At 57.9% G+C, this 25,510-nt stretch overlaps 1 protein-coding gene and 1 long non-coding RNA gene across 15 annotated transcripts; both read left to right on the top strand.

Moving 5' to 3' along the window:
• The first annotated feature begins 778 nt into the window (after nt 1-778).
• LOC123636422 lies at nt 779-2,437 on the top strand. The gene is made up of 3 exons (XR_006734528.1): nt 779-945; nt 1,316-1,527; nt 2,143-2,437. It is a non-coding gene; the product is annotated as an uncharacterized LOC123636422 (long non-coding RNA).
• Nucleotides 2,438-4,208: 1,771 nt separating this feature from the next.
• On the top strand, nt 4,209-25,322 carry LOC123636638. 14 transcript variants are annotated; one of them, XM_045549116.1, is made up of 7 exons: nt 4,209-5,400; nt 5,517-6,606; nt 10,472-10,914; nt 14,772-14,970; nt 21,376-22,656; nt 23,160-24,377; nt 25,115-25,322. In XM_045549116.1, the coding sequence occupies exon 6, from the start codon at nt 23,282-23,284 to the stop codon at nt 24,284-24,286; it is 1,005 nt and encodes a 334-aa protein (XP_045405072.1). In that variant the 5' UTR covers nt 4,209-5,400; nt 5,517-6,606; nt 10,472-10,914; nt 14,772-14,970; nt 21,376-22,656; nt 23,160-23,281; the 3' UTR covers nt 24,287-24,377; nt 25,115-25,322. The 14 variants fall into 14 exon arrangements, with proteins under 14 accessions (XP_045405072.1, XP_045405069.1, XP_045405066.1 ...); XM_045549113.1 differs by having other exon boundaries at nt 10,152-10,914; XM_045549110.1 differs by having other exon boundaries at nt 10,134-10,914.
• The last annotated feature ends 188 nt before the right edge of the window (nt 25,323-25,510 follow it).

Raw genomic sequence — 25,510 nt, 5'->3', positions numbered from 1 at the left:
GCCTCTGGGCTGCCGGCTGCCTCTCCCTGGGGGCTGCAGCTCCTGTTACCCACGCCCTCCCCAGCCCAGCCTAGGCCAGCACTCTCTAGGGACACAGCTGTGTCCTTGTTCAGTGCCACCAGGCAATTTAATAGGCAATCTTTTACAATCACAGGAGAAATCCCACCATGCTGCCGGAGGGTCAAAGCACTAATTAAGCCTGGGTCTGCGAGCCCAGACCAAATATGGGCTACTCAGAAACCAAGCAATGATCACAGAGATAGTAAATACCAGACTTTGCCCTGAAGTGAAGATCTTGCTCAGCATGGTGGGGGGCCCAGTTCTGGAGCTAGACAAGGCACAGTCACTCACCGTCGCCTCGTGTGGGACAATGGGCAGGCACATGCTGGCCAGGTCCCAAGAGTGACCTGCCTTCCAGGTGCCCTCAGACTAGGCAGGGTGCCAGTACCCCGACAGCGTGGTCGGCCAAGCACTGGCATTGCCGAGCCCCCGGAGTCATGACAGGGGCCCACCTGAGGGCGTGGGGGCCACATTCTGGGCCCCGGCACCCGAACAGCTTCCTGCCCTGGAGTACTCAGGGGAAGCAGAGCCTGCTGTCCCCACTGCAGGAGGTGGTGTGGGTTGGTGCCTCCTCACTCCTCAGACGCAGCCAGGCCGTGACTTGGGCCTGACCAGTGCACCCTTCTCCCTGGACTTGGACTCTGGAAGGAGAGACGCAAGGCTCAGGGGGAGGCGCCGAGACTGGTGGAGGCTGAAAGGACTTGGGAATCCCCCGGTGTCCATCCAGAGATGGCAGGTCCCAGCGTGCTGTCCCCTCCCTGGCTCCTGCCTTTCCCTGCCTGGTTTCCAGGCTTCCTGATAACCCAGTGAGCCGCCCATATCCTCCCATTACATCCTGTTCTACCTGCGCGGGCCAAGGCCGGTTTCTGTGGATTCCATCGGAAGGTGAAGGTCCTGGGTGCCCAGGCCTGGGTGTCAGAAGCCAGGCTCGGGACAGCTCAAAGGGCTCGTCCATGAAATCAGGGCCCACCGTTGGTGGCTTGGGCCTGCTCTAGAATCCTGCTTGCTTAGGGCCTGAGCAGAGGCTAGGGGTGGCTGAAGGTCTAGGTTGTGGGTGGAGGGCTGGGCCTGGACTTTCAGGTTAGGCTGAGCAGCAGGTGGGCCCAGGACCAGGCCTGGTAAGTGCAGAGGGCTGGGGCGGAGAGAAAGGCTCACAGGCACTGCACACTCTGACCCTGCCGAGAGGGTGCCTGCCCGGGTCTGAACCCCGCGGGCAGGAGACCCAGCACAGTGGGTGCTTGTTCCCGTTTGACAGTGTTCCTCCCTGGAGCCGCATGAGCTGAGCCCAGCGAGCTGAGGTCACGTCTGCCCCTCGACAATCCTCCCACTGTCCTTCGGAGGAGCATACAGCGCCATCCCAGCTGCCCCTTAGCTGACCTCCTAGGTGCCTGCTACACCCGAGTGGAGGGGGGAGATGGGCTCCCCTGAAGCCAAGGATGAAGGTGCAGAGGAAGGACCGACCACAAGGTAAAGTGCTGACATATAAGGGGGAGAGGTGCCTGTCTCTGGGGCCCTGTCAGCTGGAAGTGGAGGAAGGAATTCAGTGACTACCCCAGGTATCCACAGGGCACCCCCAGGGCCTGCCACCCCTGTGCCATCCTCATTTATCTATGGGGCCTGAGAGGCCAGCCCTTTCTCCTTTCCCCTGCACCCCTCGGGTTGGCCAGCATCCAGCTCCCTCCCTGCTGGCCCTCCTTCCAGAGGCTCTGAGCCCTGCACTGGGAGCCTGTGTCCCTCAAGGGTGTTCTGTGCTGCCTGAGGCTTGACTTTCCCTTGGGCAGAATGGGAGCCTTTACCTTGCAGAAGGCACTCAGCAGTGTGGGGCCCCGTGGTCCCCCACCCTGGGGTTCACACCCTGTATAGATCCTCCCCTTGAGTGTGGGGGAACCTGTGACTTATTTCTAGCCAATAGAATATGGCAAAGGTGAAGGGATTTTGCAGGTGCAATTCAATTAAGGCACCAAATTAGTTGATTGGGAGTTAATCAAAACAGAGATGATTCTGTGTGAGCCTGGCTCAGTCAGAGCAAAACCCCTGCGGGAGGGACTGGGCCCTTCCTGAGCTGAGAGCTTCTCCTTGCAGGCCCGGCGGAGCCGGCAGCTGCCTTGAGGAAGCCCACCTGGCAAGGGTTAAGGGTGCGCAGGCCCTGAAGGCAGCCTACAGCTGGCAGCAGAAAAGCTAGGGCCCCGCTGCAAGGAAGCTCGGGAGCTGGGAAGCAGATTCCTCCCTACTGGAGCCTTCTGGTGAGATCACAGCCCAGGGGACACCTCGACTACTGTCTTGTGAGAGCCTGAGCCAAGGATCAGGTAGGCTGTGCCCAGCCTCCCCACCCACGGAAACCGGGAGATAATAAAGATGTGTTGTTTTAAGCTGCAAAGCTTGTGGTAAGTTGTTACGCAACAGTAGAGCGCTAATAGGCAGTGAGGTGAAGGCTTCAGACTGTCAGGCTGGAGCTGGGAGAGGGAGTGGATGTCCCGCCTTCTCCGGCGTCAGAACCCCCATCCAAAGCCCCCACGGGCCAGAGTCGGCAGCTGGATAGTGGGCGGGCTCTGGGCTGGGGGCCTCCGCTGGGGCCTGTTTTCCAGGTTTTGCTGAAGACAGCCTGCTAGCTGGGAAGGGCGTTGCCTAACTTGTGTTGGCATCTGCGTGGGACCCTGACCTGGGGCTCCGAGCTCAGCAGCGGTATCCTGGGGCCTGGGCCAGTATCCCTGCGTGAGCTCAGCAGGGCCGGGACTCCCGTTCCCAAGTCCCTGCACCTGAACTGACATACTGATTTTCAGTAAAAGCTGCCGGGTTGCTCCACGCTTGCCTGCCTGGTGGGGGTGTTCACTCCCACCAGCAGCTCCAAGGGTTCCTTCCGCCCCACTTCCTTGCCAGCACTTGATATTATCTGACTTGGTAGTTTTTGCCAGTCTCATAGGTGTAAAATAGCACCTCACTGTTTTAATTTGCATTTCTCTGATGACTACTGAGGTTGACAACCTCTTCTTGAACTTGTTAGTCATTTGGGTTTCCCTGTCTGTGAAGCCTCTTTTCATAACGTTTGATTCCTTAAAAAAAAATGACTTTTTGCCTTTTTTTCTCCCTGGAGGTTTCTAAGGGCCTCCAGCCTGTTGGAAACCTAGGGCAGCCCCCAGCCTCCCCCTACTATTGCTGCGGCTCTGCCGGGCTGGGCCACCAGGCTCTGGGCCTCCTGCTCCAGCTCCCAGCCCCTGGGGCTGTGCCCCCACGTAGGGTGGACTGGGTGTGAGCTCAGGGTGCTCCTGCCCCAGACTGTCGGTATGATAGAAGCAGATCCGTAGCCATCTCTTCTGTTGAACTAAAACCTTTTGACTTATTTTTTAAAGCCAGGAGGGAGAGAGAAGAGGTGGGAAGGACAGAACATGGGCAGAGCCCCTGTAGGTCCGAGGCCTGTGCTAGGGATTTTGTGTGCCTTACCCGAGGTTGTGCTCACAATAGCCTTGTCTTTTTTGAATGATTTTCTCTGTTTGATTTTTGGGTTTATTTTATTTATTTATTTATTTATTTTTGGAGATGAGGTCTCGCTCTGTTACCCAGGCTGGAGGGCAGTAGTGTCATTACAAGCTCCAACTCCTGGGCTCAAGCGATCTTCCTGCCTCAGCTTCCCAAGTAGTTGGGACTACAGGTGTGCTCCACCATGCCTGGCTAATTTTTTTTTTTTTTTGTTATTTTTTGTTGTAGAGATAGGGTCTCACTATGTTGCCCAGGCTGGTCTCGAGCTCCTGGCCTCAAGCAATCCTCCCACCTCGGCCTCCCATAGGGCTGGGATTACAGGCGTGAGCCACGGTTCTTGGCCAATGTTCTCTATCCAAAATGAGAATTAATGAGTCTTGGAGATTTAAACCATGGCTTAAGGTTTGATACAGGTCTTCTGTATCAAGGCTGTGCTTGTGGGACTTGTGCGTAGACGACTGCAGGGACCCAGGCAGCCAAGGGGGGGGTACCCCCACCTCCCAGAAGGAGCACAGTTACAGACAACTAAGGAGAAAACACAAATGACCCCATTGAGCCTGCCCAGCCAGTGGGGGCATCCGGGCAAACAATGGCCTCTGTGTCTGGTTTTTCCTGAGGGCCGGAAGCCCCCGTGCGTGGCCCACCGATGAGTCATGCAGGATATCTCCTGGGCCCGGCTTTGTTGTGCCGGAGGATCTTTCAGCCCAGCCTGAAATGGCAGATGATCTCATTGGGCTGGATCTGGGGAAGCCCTGTCACTCGCAGCCAGGCAAGTTCGCCGCCCACGAACAGCTCAGACGCTGGATCCTCCGGCCTTGAGAAAGTTCCTGTAGGCGCTGGGTGGGTGCTGGCAGCTGCCCCCAGCCTCGGCCCCCCGCCGGCACACAGGGAGCCGGCCAGGAGGAAAAGACCCTTGTGCGCCTGGAGCCCGGGGAAAGCCCCGCTTTGTTTTCTGTGGACACAGCGCGTGTCTGGTGGCCGCCCAGCCTCAGCTGTGTCCTGTGGAGTTTCCTGGACTCAGGAGAAGCCCCCAGATGAGTGCATCAGCAGTGTCCCAGGGAGGGTTGACCTGGGACTGGCAGGACGCCGAGGGCTGGGGTGGCCGCCAAACCTGGCTAGAGCTATGCAGCCTGGGGCAGAGCACGGGCTGGACTTTCCACTTGGCTGGCCACCACAGAAACTTCAGAAACAGAAAGCTTTGTAGTACGGAGGCTACTTTAATTCTTTGGACTTGGACATTGCTGTTACTTGTTGTTGGTGTTTAATGTATATGTGCCGCATCGCAGAGTACAGCTCCGGAGTCACAGCCACACACCCAGTAACTCTGGCCTTGAGCAAGTCACGTTACCTTTCTGAGCCTCAGTTTCCTCCCCTGTTGAAGGGGGCGGCGGTACTGCTCCTAGGGCTGTCGGGAGCATGTACATCACACGTGCCAGGTGCCTCACACGTGGCCGGCCCTCAGTAAACGGTGGTCCCCTCTCTTCCCTTCATCCCCCGGGAGCTTTGAAGAGGCTCTTGGTCGGCCTCTATTCTTGTTCACCTCCCAGAGGTTCCTGGCTTCTTGGGAACACCCACCTTTCCTCGGGATGCAGGTGATGTATGGGCCACCTGCCAGAGCCTCCAGGGAAGAACTGCCCCGGTTGTCCAAGGGCCAAGGATGGTGTCATTGCCGTCCCACACCATCGCCGCCCTACATCCCGCTGGTTGCCATGGTGAGTGACAGCTCTGAGGACAGCCCAGGGAAAAACACTAGGGCTGTAAAGTTGAGGCTCTGCCCTGGAAACCACAGAGACCAAGGCCCCTCCTGTGCAGACTGCAACCCGCCCTGCCTGGGAGGACAGCCCTGGAGCCACTGGGGAGTCACAGGTAAGACACCAGGTGCGGGTCAAGAGAAGCCATTCCCACCTCTGCCCCTCGCCACTCCCTCGAGCCCCGATTCAGGAGCACTGCGGCGTGAGCCTTCTTTCTGCACCCCTTGCCAGGAATCAGCAAGTTACCTGAGGGGAAATGATGCAGCTCTGAGTGTCCCGTGTGAGGGCTTCCCCAGCTTGCTGGATCATCATGAGACACTGGGAACATGCTGTAGCTTTTGCAGGTCTGTGGTCACCCCTGGCCACGACACTACCCAGCTGCGAAGGGAGCTGAAGAGTCACTCTGGACAGGTTTAAAGAAGGGGCCACCTTGGGGCGGGCCTGGAAATGTCTTTGCAGGCGGCACTGACGTGCCAGCACATGGACTGCTGATCTGGGCAACACATCCTGGAAGCCCAGTCCCCACCCAGCCCAGTGCTGGGAGTGTCGTTTGCACAATACCCCTCATACAGCAGTCTGCTGCTGCTCCAAGGATGTGATCCAGCTGAGGTTTGAAAGCGTGGTCACTCCAGCTCAGGCGCCAAGGCTTGGTGGGTCTGGCCGGTTTGCCTCCATGTCTTGCCGACCTCTCCCTCCCAGACTCCAGCCCCAGAGAGGTGCTGTCACCCTCCCCAGAGGGGCTGTGCTGTGAGGCGCCCCCCTTGCATCGCTGGGCCCCACCGGGAGACTCTCTCTTCCTAGGCCCGTGGTAAAGCTAATCAAAGGCACCTCCAAGCCCCTAACATATCGCAGGAAACGCAAGGAGATGGGAAGACTGCATGGACTAGGACTTCTTTTGGGGAGAACACTGCACCTGGTTCAAGGGAAGTCTTGGACAAAACTTTTGGGGTGGAAGTGAGGCCCCCAAGAATCATGCTCAGCCCCAGCCCACGGCTGGGGAGCTTTCTAAGGGGCTGGGCCTGTGGGCCTTTGGTCTTTTGAGGAGCTGGGTTTGGGCTGGAGCTGAACTGCTCGGTCCATCAGGGGTTCCTCCTTCCCACCCTCTTCCCACCCAGCGCCCAGGCCCTCCCCAGTCAGAAGTATTGACTCAATGCTACAAGAACATCACCTTGTTGTGTCCCCAGTTCTTAATCTCCCTAGATCCTCGTGTCCCCAGCCTGCCCTGGGCCACAGCACATCTGCATCCAGGCCCAAAGCCAACCCCTTACTCACCCTGCAAACCCAACTGAAGTGGCTGGTCCTTTGGGAAGCTCAGTGCAAGGTAAGCACTAAACAAATGCCACGTTTCCTTCTTTCTCCACACTTGGAGCGGTGCTTGGCCCACTGGAGGCGCCCCAGGGTGCTGGCTGGATGACGGCAGGGCCCTTACCCCCAGTCGGCGGTGACACTGCATCACACACTCTCAAGGCTGAACACGCATGAGCTCAGGGCTTAGCCGTGCACACAGAGAGAAACGTGCCCGACACCAGGCTCCTCCCTACTCCTGCACAGACATGCTCCCTGCCCACGTCCCAGAGCCTGGCCTGGCCCTGGCGGCCTCTCGGCCCCATCTGGGCCCATTCACAGCCACTGCGGGTCCAGCAGCAAGTCCACACACCCTGGGTCCTCCTCACCTCACCGTGGCTCCCAGGGCCCAAATTCACCTTCCGGCCCTCTTTGCTCAGGGCCCTCCTGGGCTCCCCGCAGCCCCTCCTACCAGCCGGCCCCAGAAACAGCCAGGTGCATAGTGTCCAAGCCCAGCCTTTCTCAGGACACGCTTGGCCTTGCGGACACAACAGCAAGCCCACTCCTGCCGCTGCCCGCCTCTGAGGGCCCCTGCACCGTGGCCCCGTGTAGCCTCCTTGTCACACAGCCCTGCTCTGAGCCTGCTGGCCTCTCCCTGGCCCACACAGTCCCTGCTCTTTCCCACATCTCACCCTACCCCTGACTTTTCCCCACCTGCCACGTCCTCCTCCTCCCCCTCTTGCTGGGCCCCCAAAACCTCTGCTGTCTCCAAGGCCCATCTCAGCTCTGAGCCACCCGCATCACCCTCTCTGGCCGATAACCCCCATCCCGCCCTCTTCTACACCCCTGTGAGCTTCATTATTCCACAAAATTAGGGTCTTTAGTACCTCAGGCCAATTCACATAATTGTGAGCACCTACTGTATGCAGTCACTAACCTAACCAGGCCCCCAGAGTCAGACTGCTCATGGCCTGGTGGGTTGGGGACTCTGGGTGTAAGGTTCTCTGGGACTGGTGTTGCCACAGGGCTGGGGACCTTTCGGGACACTGGCACGATGTGTGATTCCAGGCCTGGCCTTCCCTCTGGAGTGGTCAGATCTGGAGCCAGAGCCTCAGGCAAAGCGGTTGTTCAGAGACTGTAGACCCCAAGCAATGTCCCAGGGAATTCCCGGGAACCGCCAATCCTGGACATCCCAGCGGGAAAAGGTTCCTTAGTGGGAATTCTGTTCCCTTTCATTGTTTTCCACTGAAAAGGATATGACTGGGTGTCCTTTGATTCTTACAAAACACCCGCCCTACACATAACAGAAACAGAAACTTCAGCCGCCATTCTCCTTCCGGGGGTAAGTTCTGTTTCCCAGAAGGCACGGGAGACCCCAAAACAGTGTAGACTCTGTGACAGGCCTGCTTCCGTTTCTATTGTGGAGTAAAAAGTCCCCAGATTGTGGGGTGTGTCCCTGCTCACCCAAGGGCACCATTCAAGGCCTCCCTCTCCTGCAGAACTTCTGGGGGCAGCAATACGTGTTGGCACCTGCCACGAGCCCGGCACTGGACAGCATCGTGAGGGAGGCCATACCGTCCCCACTTTAGAGGGGTCTCAGAGCTAGAATGTGGCAGAGCCGGGACACCAGCCCAGCCCCACCCTCAGGGCGGTGTCGGGCCAGTGGGGAGAGGAGACTGCCACACACAGAAAACGGGACGCTGGTGCCAGAACTGCAGTGGCAGGAGGGGTTGTGCCAGGCAGGCTTCTCGGAGGAGGCGATGTTTTGGTTGATTCTCTGAGCACAGGGAAAGATGAGGAGCAGGCAGAGTCCAGGTTAAGGGAATGACATGAGCAAAGAGTGAGAGGTGAGAAGCCTTTCAGGTCCTTCCGCCCAGCCTCCTTCCCCCACAGCCTGTCGGGGACATTTTGATCATCCCTTTTCATAACCAGTTACCTTCAAAAGCAGCTCCCTCTTGTAGGTGGGTGTCAGGTCTAATAGTCATTCACACCTTAAATTAACTTCTCAGCTGCTTGTGTCCTCCCTGGCTGGGGTGGCCTGGCATGGAGGATACAGAGGGGTCGCTGCCTGGGGACCCGTGTGGAGGAGCCCAGGCTTGGGGCCAGGCTGTGGGTGAGTCGTGCCGGGCGTCAGGGCTCGAACCTGGACAGCAGAGGGGGAGGAAGCACACTTTGGCTCCCTCCCCAGCACCCAGCTCTCCCCTTGCCCTGCGGTGGGGCCTCCAGGGAAGGGACAAGGGCTTACTGCCCTAGGGCAGCCTCCGTGTGGGGCGGAGTGTGGCTGGGAGGCCAGGGAATGACCATGTGTTGAGGCCAAACAGCACCTTGGAGTGTCAGAGCTGGAGGAGGAGGGGGTCAGCCTTTCTTGGCATGTTCTGACATTACGGGTCAGCTGACGGGTTAAAGTAAGCCCAGAAAGCTTTGGACTAGGGCTTCCAGGCGCAGGGCTTGACACTAATGTATCTCTGGGCTTCCTGCCCCTAGCCCTGCCTCTCTGGGCTGCTGCACGGATTCAAGTAAACATCCAGCCAGGCCCCTCACCATTGGAACATGGCCCTGAGCTCAGCAAATGCTTCCCTTGGGGATGTGAATAGCTGCAGAACCAACCCCGAGAACCCATTGTACTAAAAGTTCCAGAGAAACCAAAACAAACTCCCAACAACAATGTAGGGGTGAGTGGGGAGTGCAGAAAGGGCCAGGCTTTGTCCTTAGGCATCCAGACCTCAACATTTTCCACATTAATGAGCCAGGAAATGGCTTTCTATGCCAATAATAACAACTACCACCCCCTCCTTGTTCTCATTTAATCCATAAAATCCAAGCAAGGCCAACATTATCATCCCAGTTATAAAGATAAGGGGTTTGAGGTTCAAGGAGGACCCATGATTTCCCCCAGAGTCCCAGGGTTAGTACATGCCTGAGCTGGGACTTGAACACGGGGTCCTGACTTCTCCCCCCCTACCCCCTGTTCAGTACAGCAGAGCCTGCTGCACCCACCCAGGGCCTGGGTTGGGCTGAAGGCTTTTGCCTAGTCCCCCACATAGACACAGCTGGAAAAGGAACCAGACTCTTTTGCAAGGTGTCTGGAAAGCCAGCCTTGCCCAGCACTGCCTGCTCGAGTGCTGCCAGGTGTAGCCAGGTGCCAGCTGAGCAGGGCTGGACAGGTCACTGTCATCCCATCGGCCCAGGCTGACCGAGCTCCCCGCTATTCAGTCACTCATTTTCCTGGCCATGTGGCACTCATTCCTTCTCAATGATCCCCTGGCCCCTTGGGGCCCTGAAATGAGGGCCTCCCCTGCTTCGTCTCCAAGGCCATCTCAACTCTGCACGCCAAGCCTAGGCCCCTTTGCAGTGGTGGGAAGAAGAGAGGTAGCCACGGATAAGACACTTGTAGAAAATGAGCAATTGACTGAGTCTCAAACACTGGAAGATTTTCATGAGCTAATAACTTTAGCAGAAAAAGAAAAATTGCTGAACTCATAAATTGTGATTTTGCATGCTCATCTATTTCCACAGCACGTTGCTAGATAACTAAGAGCTTGTTCTTTGATTATGGCCATTTAGTGAATGGAATTCTAACAGGCTTGTTTGAGTCTCACGAGCCTTGCAGTTTGCACCAAGAAGCTGTGCGTTCCAGCACTTCCATCTGGCAGATGGCCTCCCTGCAATGCGCTCAGAAGTCAGGAGAACCTCAGCATCCACAGAAGCGCGATTCATCAGGGCAATTGTTTTCCCTGCTGTGAACATGACACCTCCCTGGGTTTCTGAGGGCAACCCACACAGGAAGGACCTGGTTTCGCATTCTCTGTGGCATTCAAAACCACATGGAGCGTCCAACATGCTTTTGTTTCTGACATTGATCTTCCTGCTCACTTTTTGTCTCCCTGAAAACTCTGCTGCAGCCACGAGCCAGCCCACGTGCAGTGTGGCAAAGCCCTGGGCTATCCTCACCCCGGTGGGGACTGCGGTGTTGTGTCCCGTGAGAAGCCTGACGTTCCCTCAAAGTCTGAACACTGAACACCAATCAATGGTTCTGACCGGAGGCTGTCTGGAATCAGGCTTTGCTAATTGTTATTTTTATGAGAAAATTACTTGTTTCTGTTCCTTGCGGACCAGAAGAAGGAAAACAACTTGAGCCAGCAGCTGAACGGGAAGGCGAAGCCCATTAGCTCCCTAATGAGTTACGAGTAAGAGCTGCGACTTGGTGCCGCCTCCGGAAGCAAAGGCGCAGGAGGCAGCGGCTCCGTGACGACTGCTGGTCCAGCCCGAGCCAGTCCTTTTTTGGGAACTTCTGCATCTTAGGTTCTCAGTCCGCAAAACGGAGACTCGAAACCTGCTGAATTATGTGAGTCTCAGGATTGAGTGATTGAGTCAGGGGCTCGGGGGGTCTCCCTGGGAAAACAAGTTACAAAGAGACCTAAGGCGCTGTTCATTGGGGTGGGGATGGGGAGCCCCAGAGTTAATGAAGAAAGGGTGGTAAACAACAGATTTATTCTCTCACAGTTCTGGAGGACCGAAGTCCAAAATCAAGGTGTCGGCAGGGCTGGGCTTCTTCCAGAGGCTCTGGGGCGGGGGGGGGGGGGGGTCCTCTGCCTATTCCAGCATCTGGCGGCTCCAGGCATCCCGTGCTTAGTGGCAGCATCTCTCCAGTCTCTGCTTCTGTCTTCATGTGGCCTTCCTCTCTGCATGTCAGCTCTCCTCCTTTCTCTTATAACGACACCAGTCCTCAGATGTAGGGCCCACCCTAAACCCAGGATAATCTCTTTCCAAGATCATTAACTTTATTATGTCAGCAAAGATCGTATTTCCAGATAAGATCGCATTCCCAGGTACCAGGGGTTAGAACCTGGACATATCTTTTCGGGGATGCAATTCAACCCAATACGGTACCATTTGCAGACTCCAGGGATTGGTATCTGCTATCTTTGAGAGCCATTATTCTGCCTCCCACATCCTCTGAGTTTTGGTGGCCACCAGTGGGCTCTGGCTCTGGGAACTGCAGAGCCGTGGGCTGTGCTGGGAGACAGGCAGGCTGCCCAGGCCCCTCTGCTCCCTTGGGGCGTGGCAGGGAGCAGGGCAGCAGCCCGAGAGCCGTGGCTCCCTGTGCCTGTCCACCTTCCTAGGCAGGACCCGTGAGCCCTGGCAGGTAGGACGGGCTGGGAGCTGATCCCGGGGCTCCAGCACCTGCTGGAAACAGGAGGAAGGAGCCCGTGGTGGTTATAATAATCACTGCTGTTTATCGAGGACCTTCCGTGTTCTAGGTGCTTTTCTTCATTACGTCATTTAATCCTCATAATATTAATAATTCTGATCACTCTACAGTTGAGGGTACTGAGGCTCAAAGAGCTTCTATAACCTGAGATCTCACAGCTACAGAATGATGAAACCAAAATAAGAACTCAGGTTGGTTAGAGGACAAGGTTTTTGGTTTTTCATGACATCACACTGTCTCTCTGTGTCCAACTTCGAGTTCCGATCACAGCATAGGCAGGAGTAGAATGCAGGGAGACAACGCCAGAGTCTTGGGGTAACTCCGAGACCTGAGACAGGAGTCCTGGTAGCCCCATGGCCTGTGTCATGGACGGTGGCGGTGGGTTCTGATGGGAACAGAGAAGTGGCCCCAACCTGGGAACCATGGTGTCCTGGGCTGGAAGGAGGCAGCCGAGCCTGGGAAGGTCCTGACAGGAGCCACGCAAGAAGGTGGCAGTAGAGGGGGGCCTGGACCCCACCACGCAGGCTCTCCCAGGGCCTGCCCTGCCCCTACAAGGAAGGGCTTCAGGACCGAGCCAGTCTTGACCGAGGGAGGAAGAGCACAGGGCATGACACCTGGCTCTTACCAGCTCTGTGACTTTAGAAAATGACTTAACTTCTCTGAGCCTGAAGCCCTTGGAAGCAAGATAAGGTGAAAAGGAGCAAGCAGGTGGCATCTGTGACGTGGTAGGGAACCTCCAGCCCTGTCATCCTCAGTGGCCCTGGCCTGCAGGACAAGAGCAGGTGGGGCCATGTGACTTTAATGACCTCCTGAGAGCCACACTGGGGAGGGGGCAGCCTCCATTTCAAGCTCATGAATTGGCACCTAATGTCAGCATGGAGACCCAGGGACATCCAGCATTTGCCGCCCCAGGGCACTTAGCTGGCTCTAGGGACAGACTCCCTCAGGAAGCTCCAGTGAACACGGCCCAGGGCAGGAGCACAGCAGTCCCGCGGTCAGGGAGGGGGTCCAGCCTGGCCGGGGAGGTCCAAGGGGAGGAAGCAGCTGGGAAGGTCTGTCCTGTCTGCTATCTCTTCTCTGGAGGAGTAGGTCCCAGGGATCCGAGGGACTCTGTTTTTCCAATCTGTGGCGCCAGTCTTAGTTTGGCAAATGACCTTTGGAGGGAACCAGGGCAATAAAGCTGGAATAGCTGAGGCACAGGAAAAAGGACACAAAGGCGAACAATGTGGGGAGTGTTCGGCAGGAAGAGATGGGGACTGGGGCCCCGGCCACCGGGCAGGCCTCGGGCTTCGGGAGTCTGGAGGTGTGTGGGGACCTGGGACTCAGGCCACGCCACAGGGGAGGGGCTGTCAGGGCAGATCCAGCCTGGACCTGGGTGGAGAAATGCAGGGGGGGTGGGGGAGGGGGGAGGCCTGCCAGAAGGGGGTGCAGCCTAAGGAAGGGGTGCTGGGATACCTGGCCTCAGGTGTGAAGAGTTGAGGAACAGCCGTCTCCAGTCAGGCCTTAGTTTTTGCCTCTATCTTCAAGGGCAAACTCTTAGCAAATGTTAAGCCTCAAGGCCTAGGCTATGCCCCAGAGCAGGAGAGGGAGGCGAGGCCCCTGCGCAAAGAAGCTGGACCCTCCCCGTGTCCTCACTGCCTCATCTGAGGTCTCCGTCACCTCTCTGCATGAGTGCTGCCATCCTTCCTAGCCTGCTGTGGCTCCCCAGTGCCTTTAGGGTAAAAGCCAAGCTCCCAGCTGGCATCCGGGGACTGTCTTCCTGGATTTAACACCGCCCCCCCCAACTCCTCTAGCCCAGAGAGCTACTCGCTTCCCAGCCTCCAGGCCTTGCCTGTCTTGCTGGCCATTCCGGAACACCGTTTCCTCTCCTCCACCCCAGCAGAGTCTTCCTGACCCCTGGGAACCACCCCCCTCACTCTCTCGGCCTCAGTAGCACCCGAACATCCTCCGTGGCGATCCTGGAAACACTGTAAGGTGATGAGACATTCACCCGTCTCTCTCCCACCATCCCGAGCTCTTGGATCTGTAGTGGGGACTCCTGCGTGTCTTGACTAGCCCAGGACAAGTTCAGCCACGTGAGAGCAGGAGCCAGAGAGTGAGGTCAGGTGTCAGATGAGTGAGCCCAAGACCTCCGGTTCAGCAACCTGGGTCGATCTTTTGAAGGCGGCAGAATAAAGAGAAGTGTTTTCCCTGCTCTAGGGTTCTATAAAGTTGATCCGGGTCACGATAAAATGTTTTTAAATGGAAGTAGAATTCCATATTCTGGTGTTTCTGCCTAAAAAAGAGGCAGGAAACTCCCTTCTCAAACAGTACCATGAGAAGTGGGTACTGGGGTGAGAGGGGCTGCTGTGGGGTGTCGAGAGCCCTGCAGAGTCCGTGGCCAGGGAGCAGGGGTGTGGGACTGACTCGGGTGGGGTCTGGGGCAGTCCCTTGTGCAAAGGGTCAGCTTGTGGCTGCCTCCCTCGGGCTGAGGCCAGAAAGCCCTGGACGGGGCTGGGGGACGGGGCAGAGTGACTCCTATCGAGGACCGGGTACAGGATGCGGGTCCCAGGGAGGGAGACTGTGTGGCTGGGGACAGCATACCCAGTCCACCTCCTGACAGTGCTGCAATGCGGGGGTGCAAACGGGGAGCTGGGCGAGGTCTAGGGGTGTGCGGGGCTGTGGGTTCCTGGACGACTTGAGGTCCCCAGATCCTGACTCCAAGAGCGCAGACCATGGGTGGGAGTTTCACTGGGGTTGGTGGAGTCGGAGGGTGACATCAGGAGCCCATGGGGCTGGGGGCCAGGAGAGGCAAGGCCAATGGGGTTGTCGGTGGACTTATGGGCACGGTTGCCGAGTAAAATGCAGGTTGAATTTGAATTTCAGATAAATGAATATTGTTTTGCTCTAAGTATGTCCCAAATATTGCATGGGCAATAGAAAAAAAATAAGTATTTGTTGTTCACCTGGAATTCAAATTGAGCTGGGTGTCCTATATTTTTATTTGCCAGGTCCGGCCACCCTACTCAGGGTCAGCCTGTTCTGAGAGGCAGCCTGTCACAGACCAATTACAGGAATGTTTCTAAAGCAAACAAAAGCCCAGCAATTTGCACTGAAAAACAAAACACGTAACTTCCTGAAGATACGTTATTGTCTGAAGATGGAAGTCTGTGATTTTGAAGGAAAAAACAAAGTTTTCTTCAAGGAAGGGTGAGTCACAGGCAAGCTGAGCGTGTTCTCTGGCTTTGGGGGTGGGCGGCACACGGGCCTCCCTTTCTCCCCTCTCGTGTCCGTTCATTCAGCCGCCCTTGGGCAAGGCCCAGGCTGGGGGTCCGGGCTGAGCCCTGCGGCCACTGCCAGTCCTGATCTTGCCATTCCCGCCCACCAGCACCACTGGCACCTGATGTTGCCCCGGACTCCACTGACCCCAGAGAGTCTCCAGCCCACTTGGGGCTCAGGTCACAGACCAGGCTGTGGTCTAAGCTCTAGAGTGACCACGACGGCCTCTTGGGCGCAGGGGCAGGCTCTGGGCCAGAGGTAAACAAGGAGCTGGAGCGTCCCCAGGGAGGTCCCAACCCAGAGCTAGAGGGGGCAGAGGCCACCTTGGCCTGCCTGTCCCCTCCTGAGGTGGGAGCTCTTCGAGAGAAGCACCGTGTCTCACGGCTCTCTGTCCTGCCCCAACACAGGGCCTGGCCTGGCCTGTCATGGGGGGTGTGGAATGGGATGTGGGCCCCAGGCCGTGGATGGGCAGAGTGTGCAGGGTGGCTGGGCCGTGGTGGGGCCTGGGAGCTCCTCACTCAACCCGTTTGGTGACCGCATGGCAGCAAAGGCCCCAGTGAAAACCCACAATTCTGTTCGTGTTGCTGCTCTGCTCAGAGCCCCGCAGGGCTCCCGTGTCACCCAGAGGGCACACTGAGCCCTGCCACGGCCCCCACGGCCCTACCCTCGGCCCCTTCCCCAATACCTGCCTGACCTCAGCTCCTAGGACCCTTCCCTTGCGGACTCTGCTCTTCCCGCTGTTCCCTGAACAAGCAGGGTTTTGCACTTGCTGTTCCTTTGTTCCAGAATGTTCTTCCCCAGATAGCCACAAGGCTCCCTGCCTCACCTCCTTCAAGCCTCCACTAAACGCCTCCTTTCCCGACCACAGTTGTAGGCTGGCGATCCCCCCACCATGCGCGCCTGGCACCTTTCTCCCTCTCCCTGCCTCTGCCCACCGTCTGTGATTTGCTTAGGTTTGTGTTCCGCTGTCTGGCTCCCGCTGGAACGCCCTGGGAGCCAGGGGTGCTTATCTCCTCAGTTGTAGGCCCCCAGCTCTTAGGGCATCTGGGCACCCGGCAGCTGGAGGGTCCCTGAGGCACTGAGAGAGCCCAGCCCTGGAGGAGCAGGTGAGGAGGGGACTGGACCTGCCCCAGCCTAGGGGACTGGGGTCCAGATGGCCTCCAAGGAGCCTCTCGTAGCCTCCGGGCTGGGCCTGGTCCCGTCTCGGGGTGGAGGTCACCTCTTGGAGGGCTGGGTGTGTGAGCACACGTCAGCTGGAGCTCCTCTCTTCTCTCTCCTGAAGCTGCTGCAAACTTGGGGTCAGGTCCCACCGGCATGGAAAGGACGTGCGGGTCCCTAGAAGGGAAGCCCAGCTACCCGCAGGGACTTGGGTGAGAGGGCAGGGTCACAGGTCAGGGAGTGACCTTTCTAGCCTGGGGTCAGGCATCCAGGCACAAAGGCAGCCTCTCCTCTGTCTGCATGAGCCCGGAGACTGTCTGGCCCTGCGACATTCCAGGCATACTCTGGGGTCCTTGGTGGGGGGGGCTGTGTCTGAGGGGAAGCAGGGCTTTGTGCCGTGAGGAAGTGTCTGACTGACCGCAGACCCCTTTGTTTGGCTGCCAGCACCAGAGCACCACACGCCTTCCTCAGGCCTCCCTGTCTGGCCAGCGGGGCCCAGGGTGGGGGTGGGGACAGGGGTCCCTGGGGCTGGGCCCTCCTGCTGCCCTGCAGGCGCATAGTGGGAATCAGAGGGGGAGGGCCAGGCCCCGGCCCAAGCTCTGTTCCTTGTTCCAGAAGCAGTGCCCTCAATGGGACGTGGCTTGGCCTGCGGAAGGAACTTGAACCCTGGGGTCACCCACATTGGTATGAACCCCAGTGTTGCTGCCACTTACTGAGGATGTGACCTCTTCTCAGGGACCTCAACTCCCCAAGTCTTGGTTTTGTCATCTACACAATGGACTAGTAATCCTCCCCAGACCGTGTTGTCGTGAGATTAAATGAGTCTTTGTGACGACACCCAGGCATGCGGGCCAGGCACCCACCCATCACTGTGAACCCCACGGTGGCAGGGGGCGCTGGGAGGGCACAGAGTGGGGAAACCCAGTCCCTGTTCTCAAGGGCTCACGGGGTAGAGGGGCAGTGAAGAGACCCCCAGGAAAGGAAAAGGAGCTCTGGGACAGCCCCCCACAGCCTCACAGCTGCGTGTGGCTGCTGCCCGGGAGACGGGCCCACAGCCAGGGTGAGCAAGTGACAGCTGTTCCTCCTTGTCTTCCTGGACTAGTGAGCCGGGGGGCAGTGGGGCAGGAGGCCCAGCGTGACTCCGAAGGGTCCAGACACACAGGCGCTCAGGCCACTGGGGCAGGCATGCAGAGACCGGGGGCACCTGCTCTGGTCCGTGTGCCGCAGATCTCTGGGCAGTTCAGGGCTGGGCCAGGCACAGTCTGTGACTCCCTTAGAGGTGTACCCAGGCACGGTGGGGGCCCAGAGGGGTGACGGGGGCAGTTGCAGGGAAGCAGCTTCAACTCCACCGCAGGGATAAGTCTGGCCGCCAAAGGAAGGGCTCCCTGAGGAGTGAGCTCCCCGTCAGCCAGCAGCGGTACGAGGCAGAGCTGGTGAGCGTGGCCAGGAGCTGCCGAGGTCCCCTTGCTGCCTGGGAAGAGTTCCTAGGGGGACAGCAGGAGCCGTTTGCTAGCTGTGACCTTGGGCAAGTTCTTTAAGCTCTTTCTTCATGGTCACATAGGACGGTCATGACCACTGTGCCGAGCACAGTGCTGTCATCAACAGAGGACAGCTGCTCTTTCCATAGAAAAGCTCCTTGGCTATGAGCAGAGCACACCAGTTCCAGCCCTGCTCTGCCTCCAAGTCGCTGTTTGGCTCCCGCAGGTCTCTGGCTCTCTGAGCGGCCTTCCTACCTCTGTATTCCGAGAAGAGTGACAAACCCTTCCTGCTCTGACCTGCTTGGTGGCTTTGGCTTGTCCCTGGAGAGTCTTGCTCCCTGCCGGGGGAACGGGGTCGGAGGGTATGCATTTATCTTCCATAGGACAAGGGCAGCTGTTAGTAGAGGTACCCCAGCTGCAGGACGTGCTGCCTGTCCCCAGGGCACGGCTGGGGCATGGCTCTGCCCACTGTTCCCCATTGTGGGCCTGGGGATGCCTGCCAGGGTCGAGCCCTGGAGACCTCCTGGGTACCCCCAGGTCAGGGTGTGGCATGTGGCAGGCAGACCCACTCCATCAGGATCAATAATGGTGGGAAGAGGCTGGCAGGGGCTGGAGGACGGTGCTTAGAGTAGTCCCTAGACAGTGGGGTGAGTGGACAGGAGTGTCAGGAACCAGGGGCCTTGGAAGTGCCTGGTCCGCTGATGTCCAGGCCAAGCCCCATTTTCATCCCTACACAGCTCGGCACTGAGCCGGGGGCCAGCCCTGCTCCGGGCCTCACAGGCTGTCGGCTCCCTGCGCTGGGTGGGAAAGGCCAGTCCTCCCGCTGGCGTGAAGGCTTGGCAGTGAGCACCTGTCCTTGGCTGTCCCCGCAGCTCTGTGTCTCCCCACAGAGTAAGTGGCTAAGCTGCTCTCTGGAGCTTCAGTGCTGGGCAGGTTAGGCCATGGCCGGGGCTGGGCTGCCGCTAATGCCCCTCTCCTCCCCCTGCACCCCCAAAGAGCAGGGTGGCACCTGCGTGTGCCTGCTTGTCTGAGAGGCAGAGGAGGGGATCAGGGAGGTGATGGTCCCCTGAATCCTGCAGTGGGACTGCTGCCTCCATAGGGGCCTCTTCAACCCAGTGTGGCAGCAGCTCCACGCTCAGTGAAGAGAGACCCATAAAATGACTCTCCAAACACAGAAAGCCGATTTTTAGAACTAGAAAAAGAGTAGAGTGACAAGGAGTAAAGACGAGATCAGAAAAGGACGCATGGTCACCAGCAGCCCCGAGGAAGCCCAGGGATGGAGAGTGGTCCAGTGGGGGCCACAGAGGTGGCTTCTGTCCACATCAGAGCCACAGCCGTCCACTCTGCAGTGGGCTGCCCGACACGTGGTGAGCTCCCCGTCACGATGGGAGCCCAAGCTGGGACTGGAAAGCAGCTGTTAGGGAGACTGGAGGAGTTTGCAGCCTGAGGAAGGGGAAGGACTGGACAAACACTCACACCCTTTATTTCCCCAGATCCAATCATTCTATGAACCTCCAAGGAGGCTGAGCAGCAGTTTCCACATTCACTCTGCATTTGCCACCCAGGGACGCCTCCTTTCCTGTTCCAGTCCTCCTTGCTCCCCTCCCAACTAATGAATTGCATGATCGTGTGCACCTAGTCGCACGTGTCACTGCCAGGAGACCTATGCTCCGTGGCTCCGGGCCAGTGCTTCTCAGACTTCACTAGGCAGAAGAGCCCCTCCGGGTTCTGGTTCAGCAGGCCGGGGCGGGGCCTGGGGTTCTGCATTTCCAGCAAGCTCCCAGGTGATGTCAGTGCCGCTGGGCCCAGGACCACACTTTGGAAAATAAAGCGGTAGCTGCCGTGAGATCCCTGAGGATTCTGGGGTGGTGGGGTGGGCAAGTGCCAAGACCTCCCTGTGCAGGAATGTCAAAGGAATGGACTCCATCCTGGTGGGCTCTGTGAAGCAGAACTTAGTCCAAACCCACCACTCGCCATCTCACGGGCCACTCCTCTCCCCTGCTTGAGAAGCACAAGCCTGCCACAGGAGGGCAGCTCCACCGTGGCCTGGGGACACTTGTGTGGCCACCTCCAGCCCCTACCTCCCAGCCGGCCCCAGTGGGGCTCCGGACTGAGGAGCCTCCGCCCTCCCCAGCCCTCTGGCTGCTGACCGCAGAGGCAGCACTCTGAAGAGCCCTTCCCTCTCTGGGCCTCAGTTTCCCCATCTGTAATGTGTGGGTGAGCTGGAGGCATTTTCAGAGGCATCTGGCTCTGCACCCACCGATTCAGGCTTCCAGGGCTCAGAGCAGGCGAGGACGGGGACACAGAGGAGAGGTGAGGCTGAGGGCGGCCTGGGCAGCCCCGGCTCCATCAGGATGCACACGCCTTCGCAGCCTCTCTCTGCACAGAGGGTTCTCAGATATTTTAGGAAGTTGGTGCCTCTGGGCTGTGATTCATTAATGCAGCTGAGAAAGATCAGCATCTTTTGAAATCGCAGTGGGAAGGTGAGAAGGTTCCGTGATGCTGCTATCGGGTTTGGGGGAGGGGGAGGCGAGGGGGGTATGCGTGTGGGAGTGGGCAGGTATCAAGGACAGGAAGAAAGCAAAGTGCTTTTCCTGCTCTCACACAACTGAACACTTCTGACACCAGATGTGTCGGGGATGTTTCCCCACAACCAAGCAGTTCTCCAGCAGACATCGGCTGGGTGTCCGTCCTCTGATTCAACTCAGTTCTGACACTACCTGGAGACAGTGTCCAATACTGCAGGCTGAGGGCTCAGTCCCACAAGCCTGCCCCACTGACCATGCCAGTCGCACGAGGCCCAGAAGCCAGCCTGTGCTTCTGATTGACCGACTGGCCATAAGCCAGGGGTTCCCATGACCATTAATTTGCTAGAAAGGCTCACAGAACTCAGGGAAACACTACTTATGCTTACCCATTTACTATAAGGATATTGCACAGAATTCAGATGAACAGCCGGGCGGCACAGCATGTGGGAGGGGCTTCCATGCCCTCCCCGGGTCCACCACCCTCCCAGCACCTGCCAGCACCCCCCAGCTGGTGGGTGAGCCTTCCAGAAGCTAGTCCAAACACAGTTCTTTTGCATTTTAATGGAGGCTTTATTACGTAGGCATGATTGTCTACATTATTGGCCATTGGTGATCAACTTGACTTTCAGCTCCTGTTCCCTCGCTGGAAGTTGGGAGTGGGGCTAAAAGTCCCAACCTTCTAATCACGTCTTGGTCTTTCTGGTGACCAGCCCCCTCCTCGAGGTAACTAGGGGCCCACAAGTCAGGAGTCACCAGTCACTCATTAGCATAAAAAAGACACATTTCTCTGGGATCCCAAGGGTTTTCGGAGTTGTGTGCCAGGAACCAAGGAGGAAGACCAAATATATATTTCTTATTACATCACAATATTAGAGCAGGGGCCTGAGTGTGCCTTTTGAGTGAGGGGCTTGGTGCTCAGGGCAGGACTATTTGGCCCTGACAAAACAGGACCTCCTCAAAGTGTTCCAAGTGTTCTGGGGGGATCCCATGTGTGTGTGTGTGTGTGTGTGTGTGTGTGTGTGTTTGTGTGTGTGAGATGGAGAGGAGCCATCGGGGACATTGTGACATTGTGGACCAGCTTTCAGGGCCTCTTTTGCTCTATTCCAATAAGTACCTGTTGAGGCCCCTTTATTTGCCACTCTTCTGTCCATTCACCCATTTATTCTCCAAAGGAGTATGGGGTGCCCGCCCTGCGCGGGCCCTGACCAGGCGCTGGGGACGTAGAGGAATCAGCACGGTGCCCGCCTTCGGGCTCTTCCTGCAGTGGGAGGAAGGGACCCCGTGCAGCCAGCTCTGAGCCACAGGACGGCGAGGACATCCCCAGGGAGCAGGCACTCGGCAGGACCTGCAGGTGTGACGGAGAATGAGGGCACCGCTGGGCCAAACCCAGAGGCTTGTGGGGCGGTCATGCAGGGAGATGGCACAGAGGAGTGGGTGCGGGCCCAGAGCGGGAAAGACCTGGGGTGCCAGGCGGGGCTGGGTGTTCTGGCTGCTCTCTGAGTTCACCGCCACCCTCCCATCGTGGGGCCCCAAGAGGCTCCTGTTGCCCAATGTCATTCCCAGACTGCAGGGCACTGGGCCGAGCCCCAGGGCTCTGGCCTCCACTTCATCTTCCTCGTCTGTTGCCATCTCGCCGCTTCTCTTCATTGCTGCTCTAGTCCACAGTCCCCAAGGAAGTGTCAGTGCTGAGGGGACAGAACAGCACATGTGCCGCTCTCCACAGGGCCCCGCCACGGTGGGACCTGCAGTACAAGGCAGTCGGGTTGGGGCAGGAGCCCAGCTGGGAGCTGGGAGGCCTGGCTCTGGCGGTGACTCCAGCATTTCCTGCTCTTTGACCTTGGGTGAGTCACTTTCCCTCTGGGCTTCGGTTTCCTCTTCTGTCAAATGAACATGTGTGTATATAGTCATTTCTTTCCTGCCTGCCTTGCTATTGACATAATAGAAGTCAAAGCATTTGATAAACTCCAAAACATACGTCTATTCTTATTCCGGCAGGACACTGCCACGCCGGGGGATTCAGCATGCTCAGGGCAACTGCCCCCCGCCTCCCCAGGGATTCCATCATTAGCCGTCTGGGAGGACCACGGCAGCTTCATGTGGCCTGGCCGTCCCCACAGGGCCTGGGCTGGGGCGGAGGAGGCAGGTGCCACAGCAGACATAGCTCTGGGGCAAGGTCGCAAGGCTGCTCCCCAGGCCAGGGTGCTGCCAGATGCTGCCACCTGCCCACTCACACATGCAATAGTGGGCCTGGCCACATCCTGACCCTAAGCCCTGGGACATGCACCTTCCCTTAGCCCTGGAACTACCTCCCCATTGCCTTTTTCTGGCCTGTGTGCAGAGTCTAAAAAACTATCCCCAAGAGCCAGCCTGGCTGTGCCAAGGTGCGAAAGCTGCCCAGCATCCGTGGGGTCTGTGGCTTCCCCCGGCCCTGCCTGTGCCTGCTGGGCTGCCAGGTGAGTGCAGGGACAGCATCGCAGGACACTTCCCCAGGATGCGTGCTGACTTAGAAACAGGTCACCCACATCCCCACTGCTGAGGACTGAGAGACTGAGTCTGACATTTCTTTCTCTAGAACAACCTCCGAGCTGCCTTGCAACCTTTCTCAAGCTTATTCACAGTTTAAAAATAGCACATGGCGCACAGCTCAGGTGTGAGGGAGGCCCGGAGCCGGCCTCCCTGGGCACGGGGAGGAAGGCTGCTGGCTGGTGAGGACGAGCACGGGGCCTGGGCAGGGCCTGGACGCAGAGAACAATGCCATTCATTCACTCTCCCATTCATTCCTACACCCCACAAGCGCTCCCTGAGCTCTTCTCCAGGCACTGGGGGACCCTGTAGACAGGACCTCACCCCAGTGGGGGTGGTCAGTGGGTTGCAACTCCAGCCTGCCTGGAGGATTACAATGGGTCCCAAAGGAGAAGCCTTTTGCTGGCCCTGAGGGCTGTTGGGGTTTTTCCAGGTGCCACGGGGTGAGCTGTAGAGGGAGGACGGCAGTCACCCCACTCTCTGACCCCAGTTCCTGCATCAACAAAGTTGGCGTAGAGGCGCTCCAGGGCCTGCCACGATCGCACGTTTACAGTAATGAGTTTCCTCCCTGCACGCCTGCTCCTCGTGACCGAGCCACGGGTGTGCGGGGTGAGCGAGCTCTGCTCTGAGGCCAGCCTGCTTGTGATGCAGCACACGCGGGTGACGCGGCAGCTTCAGGCATTTCTGCAGACCCTCGGATCTCAACCCGGCCTCACACTCCGCAAGGCCCAGGCTGCCTGCAGACCTGCCCCCAGATGCCGGCCCAGCAGCAGCCCCCACCCGGGCCCCGCCTCCGTGGTGGTCAGAAGGCCCCCAGCCGAGCCGCCCTCCCCTCCCCCACGCCCAGAGGCTGAGCCTGTCTCTGGCCACCCCGGGGCCTCCTTGCTCCAGCGTATCCCCCACTCCAGGAAAATCTGTTTCCGGTGCTGCAGGTCAACCAAGTCCCCTGTGCACGGCTGGGCCTGTGTCTTCTCTGTCCCTGTGGGTTTGCTTCCTCCTTGGAGTCAGGATTCAGAGTTCTTCACCCCACCCCTTAGTGCCAGCCTAGTGCCTGACATGTCCCCTCACTCAGTGTTTCTAAAGAGGGAAACCAGGTGGCAGAGGCACCTCTGGGCCCCTTGCCCACGGCTGTGTTCTCCTCGCACCCCAGAGCTGAGATTGGTGCATCATACGCCCCTGACCTCAAAGACTCGCACTAAGGGAGGGTACACGTGGATGGGAAGTGAGGAAACTGAAGCACAGAGGTACCACTTGTCCAAAGAGGAGGGGGAGAGGGACCAAAGCGGTTCAGCCACGTTGGAACCCAAGTGGGCTGTTCTGAGCCACCCCACCTCCCCTCTGGCCAACCTTTCCATTTCCCTCCCCACCTCCCTGCAGCAACGCCTGCCCAGAGCCCTTCACTGCTGTTCCCTCTCCCACCTCTTCACCTCCAAAAGTGTCCCACACTTCCAAATGCTCTCATCCCCCCTCCTCACCCCCATGCCCGCTCCCGGTGTCGAGAGGAAAGCAACCAGCTCAGCTAAATCATGTGGCGATGTCCAACGGGTCCTCACAAAGTAGCCTCATCCAGGGGACGCGAAGTCTGGAGGGAGAGGGAGGCACTCTGCGGGGCAGCTAGCCGCCTGGTGGCCTCTGCTTCCTGGAACTTGGGGTAAGGCAGAAACCGAACCAAGCCAGCTGAGGCTCCCCCAGCGGTCTGGCTCCCAGCTTGCCTGGCCCCCAGCTTGCCCGCCTTAAGGCTTTGCTGGCCGCCTTGGGCAGCTGCCGCTCCTCTTGTTACCCTAAACCCTGCCCATCCCTCACCCATTTCTGTGGACACCTTCCTTCCTAAATGCCACCTTGGCATCTGGCCCCTGCAGTGGACTGCGTCCCTCAGCAGGCTGACTTCTCAGAAGCACAGAGATAGCTGATGCTCCCCTTAGGCCTCTGCAAACCTGCTCGGCACCCCGCCCCCCCCCTTTCTTTGCTACTTTTCAGCTTTTCTCAGAAGGACCCAAAGCCTTCCAGGGGGGAGCATTCCATTCCAGATGGCAGGCAGAGTATAGCTTCCCCACCCACCAAAATGCTGGTAGAAATGTACATGCACAGAAATCCCTAGCAACATGACAGAGAGCTCTCAGTGTCAGAGACTGAGTAGATTTTCTAGAAAATGGGAAGAGGATTATACGGAACTGATGGATAAACCAGATCAAGGAAATCACCACCTCAAAGTGGCCCAGGAGAGATCCGTAGTCTCCACAGAGGGCCAGGTGGGATAGGGGTGGGGGCGGCTCTCATCAGAGTTCCAGAAAGAGAAAACCAAGAACATGGAGAAAACAACCACTGTTGGAAAACACGGGTCTTTGTCTGGAAGGCAGGACATGCTGAAATGTCCTTTTGAAATTTCAGAAGGCCAGTGATGAGGGGATCGTAGCTTCAGAGACTGAAAAACACCTGCAAGGAACGGGAATCAGAAGCGTCCGCGTTTGCATGAACGGCACAGGGGCTGGACATCGTCGCGTTCAGAGGGAAAAGGGGTTTGGTTTGTCCAGTTATGAGATTTTGAACCTTGTATCTTATATGTAGACAAACTACTAATTAAATACCCTTTCAGACAGATTATTTCAGTGCATACTATATGATAATGAAATCGGAATCTAAAAGGAGAAAGGCACAGGGCAGAAGAAACAGTGGAATTAGCCCTAAAAAGGAACCCTAACCAGGGGGCTGCACAGGAACCCAGAAAGCCAATTAAGAACCTTCCACAATGATTAGAAATCCGGGTGATTTTAGGGATATGGGAAA

This window comes from Lemur catta, chromosome 4 (assembly GCF_020740605.2).
Source record: "Lemur catta isolate mLemCat1 chromosome 4, mLemCat1.pri, whole genome shotgun sequence".
NCBI classification, from domain to species: Eukaryota; Metazoa; Chordata; class Mammalia; order Primates; family Lemuridae; genus Lemur; species Lemur catta.
This window is presented reverse-complemented; position numbering and strand designations above follow the sequence as displayed.

Coding starts and splice junctions, on each gene's coding strand:
- LOC123636638 (XM_045549120.1), top strand. CDS start 23,282: ATGAGTTTCCTCCCTGCACGCCTGCTCCTCGTGACCGAGCCACGGGTG.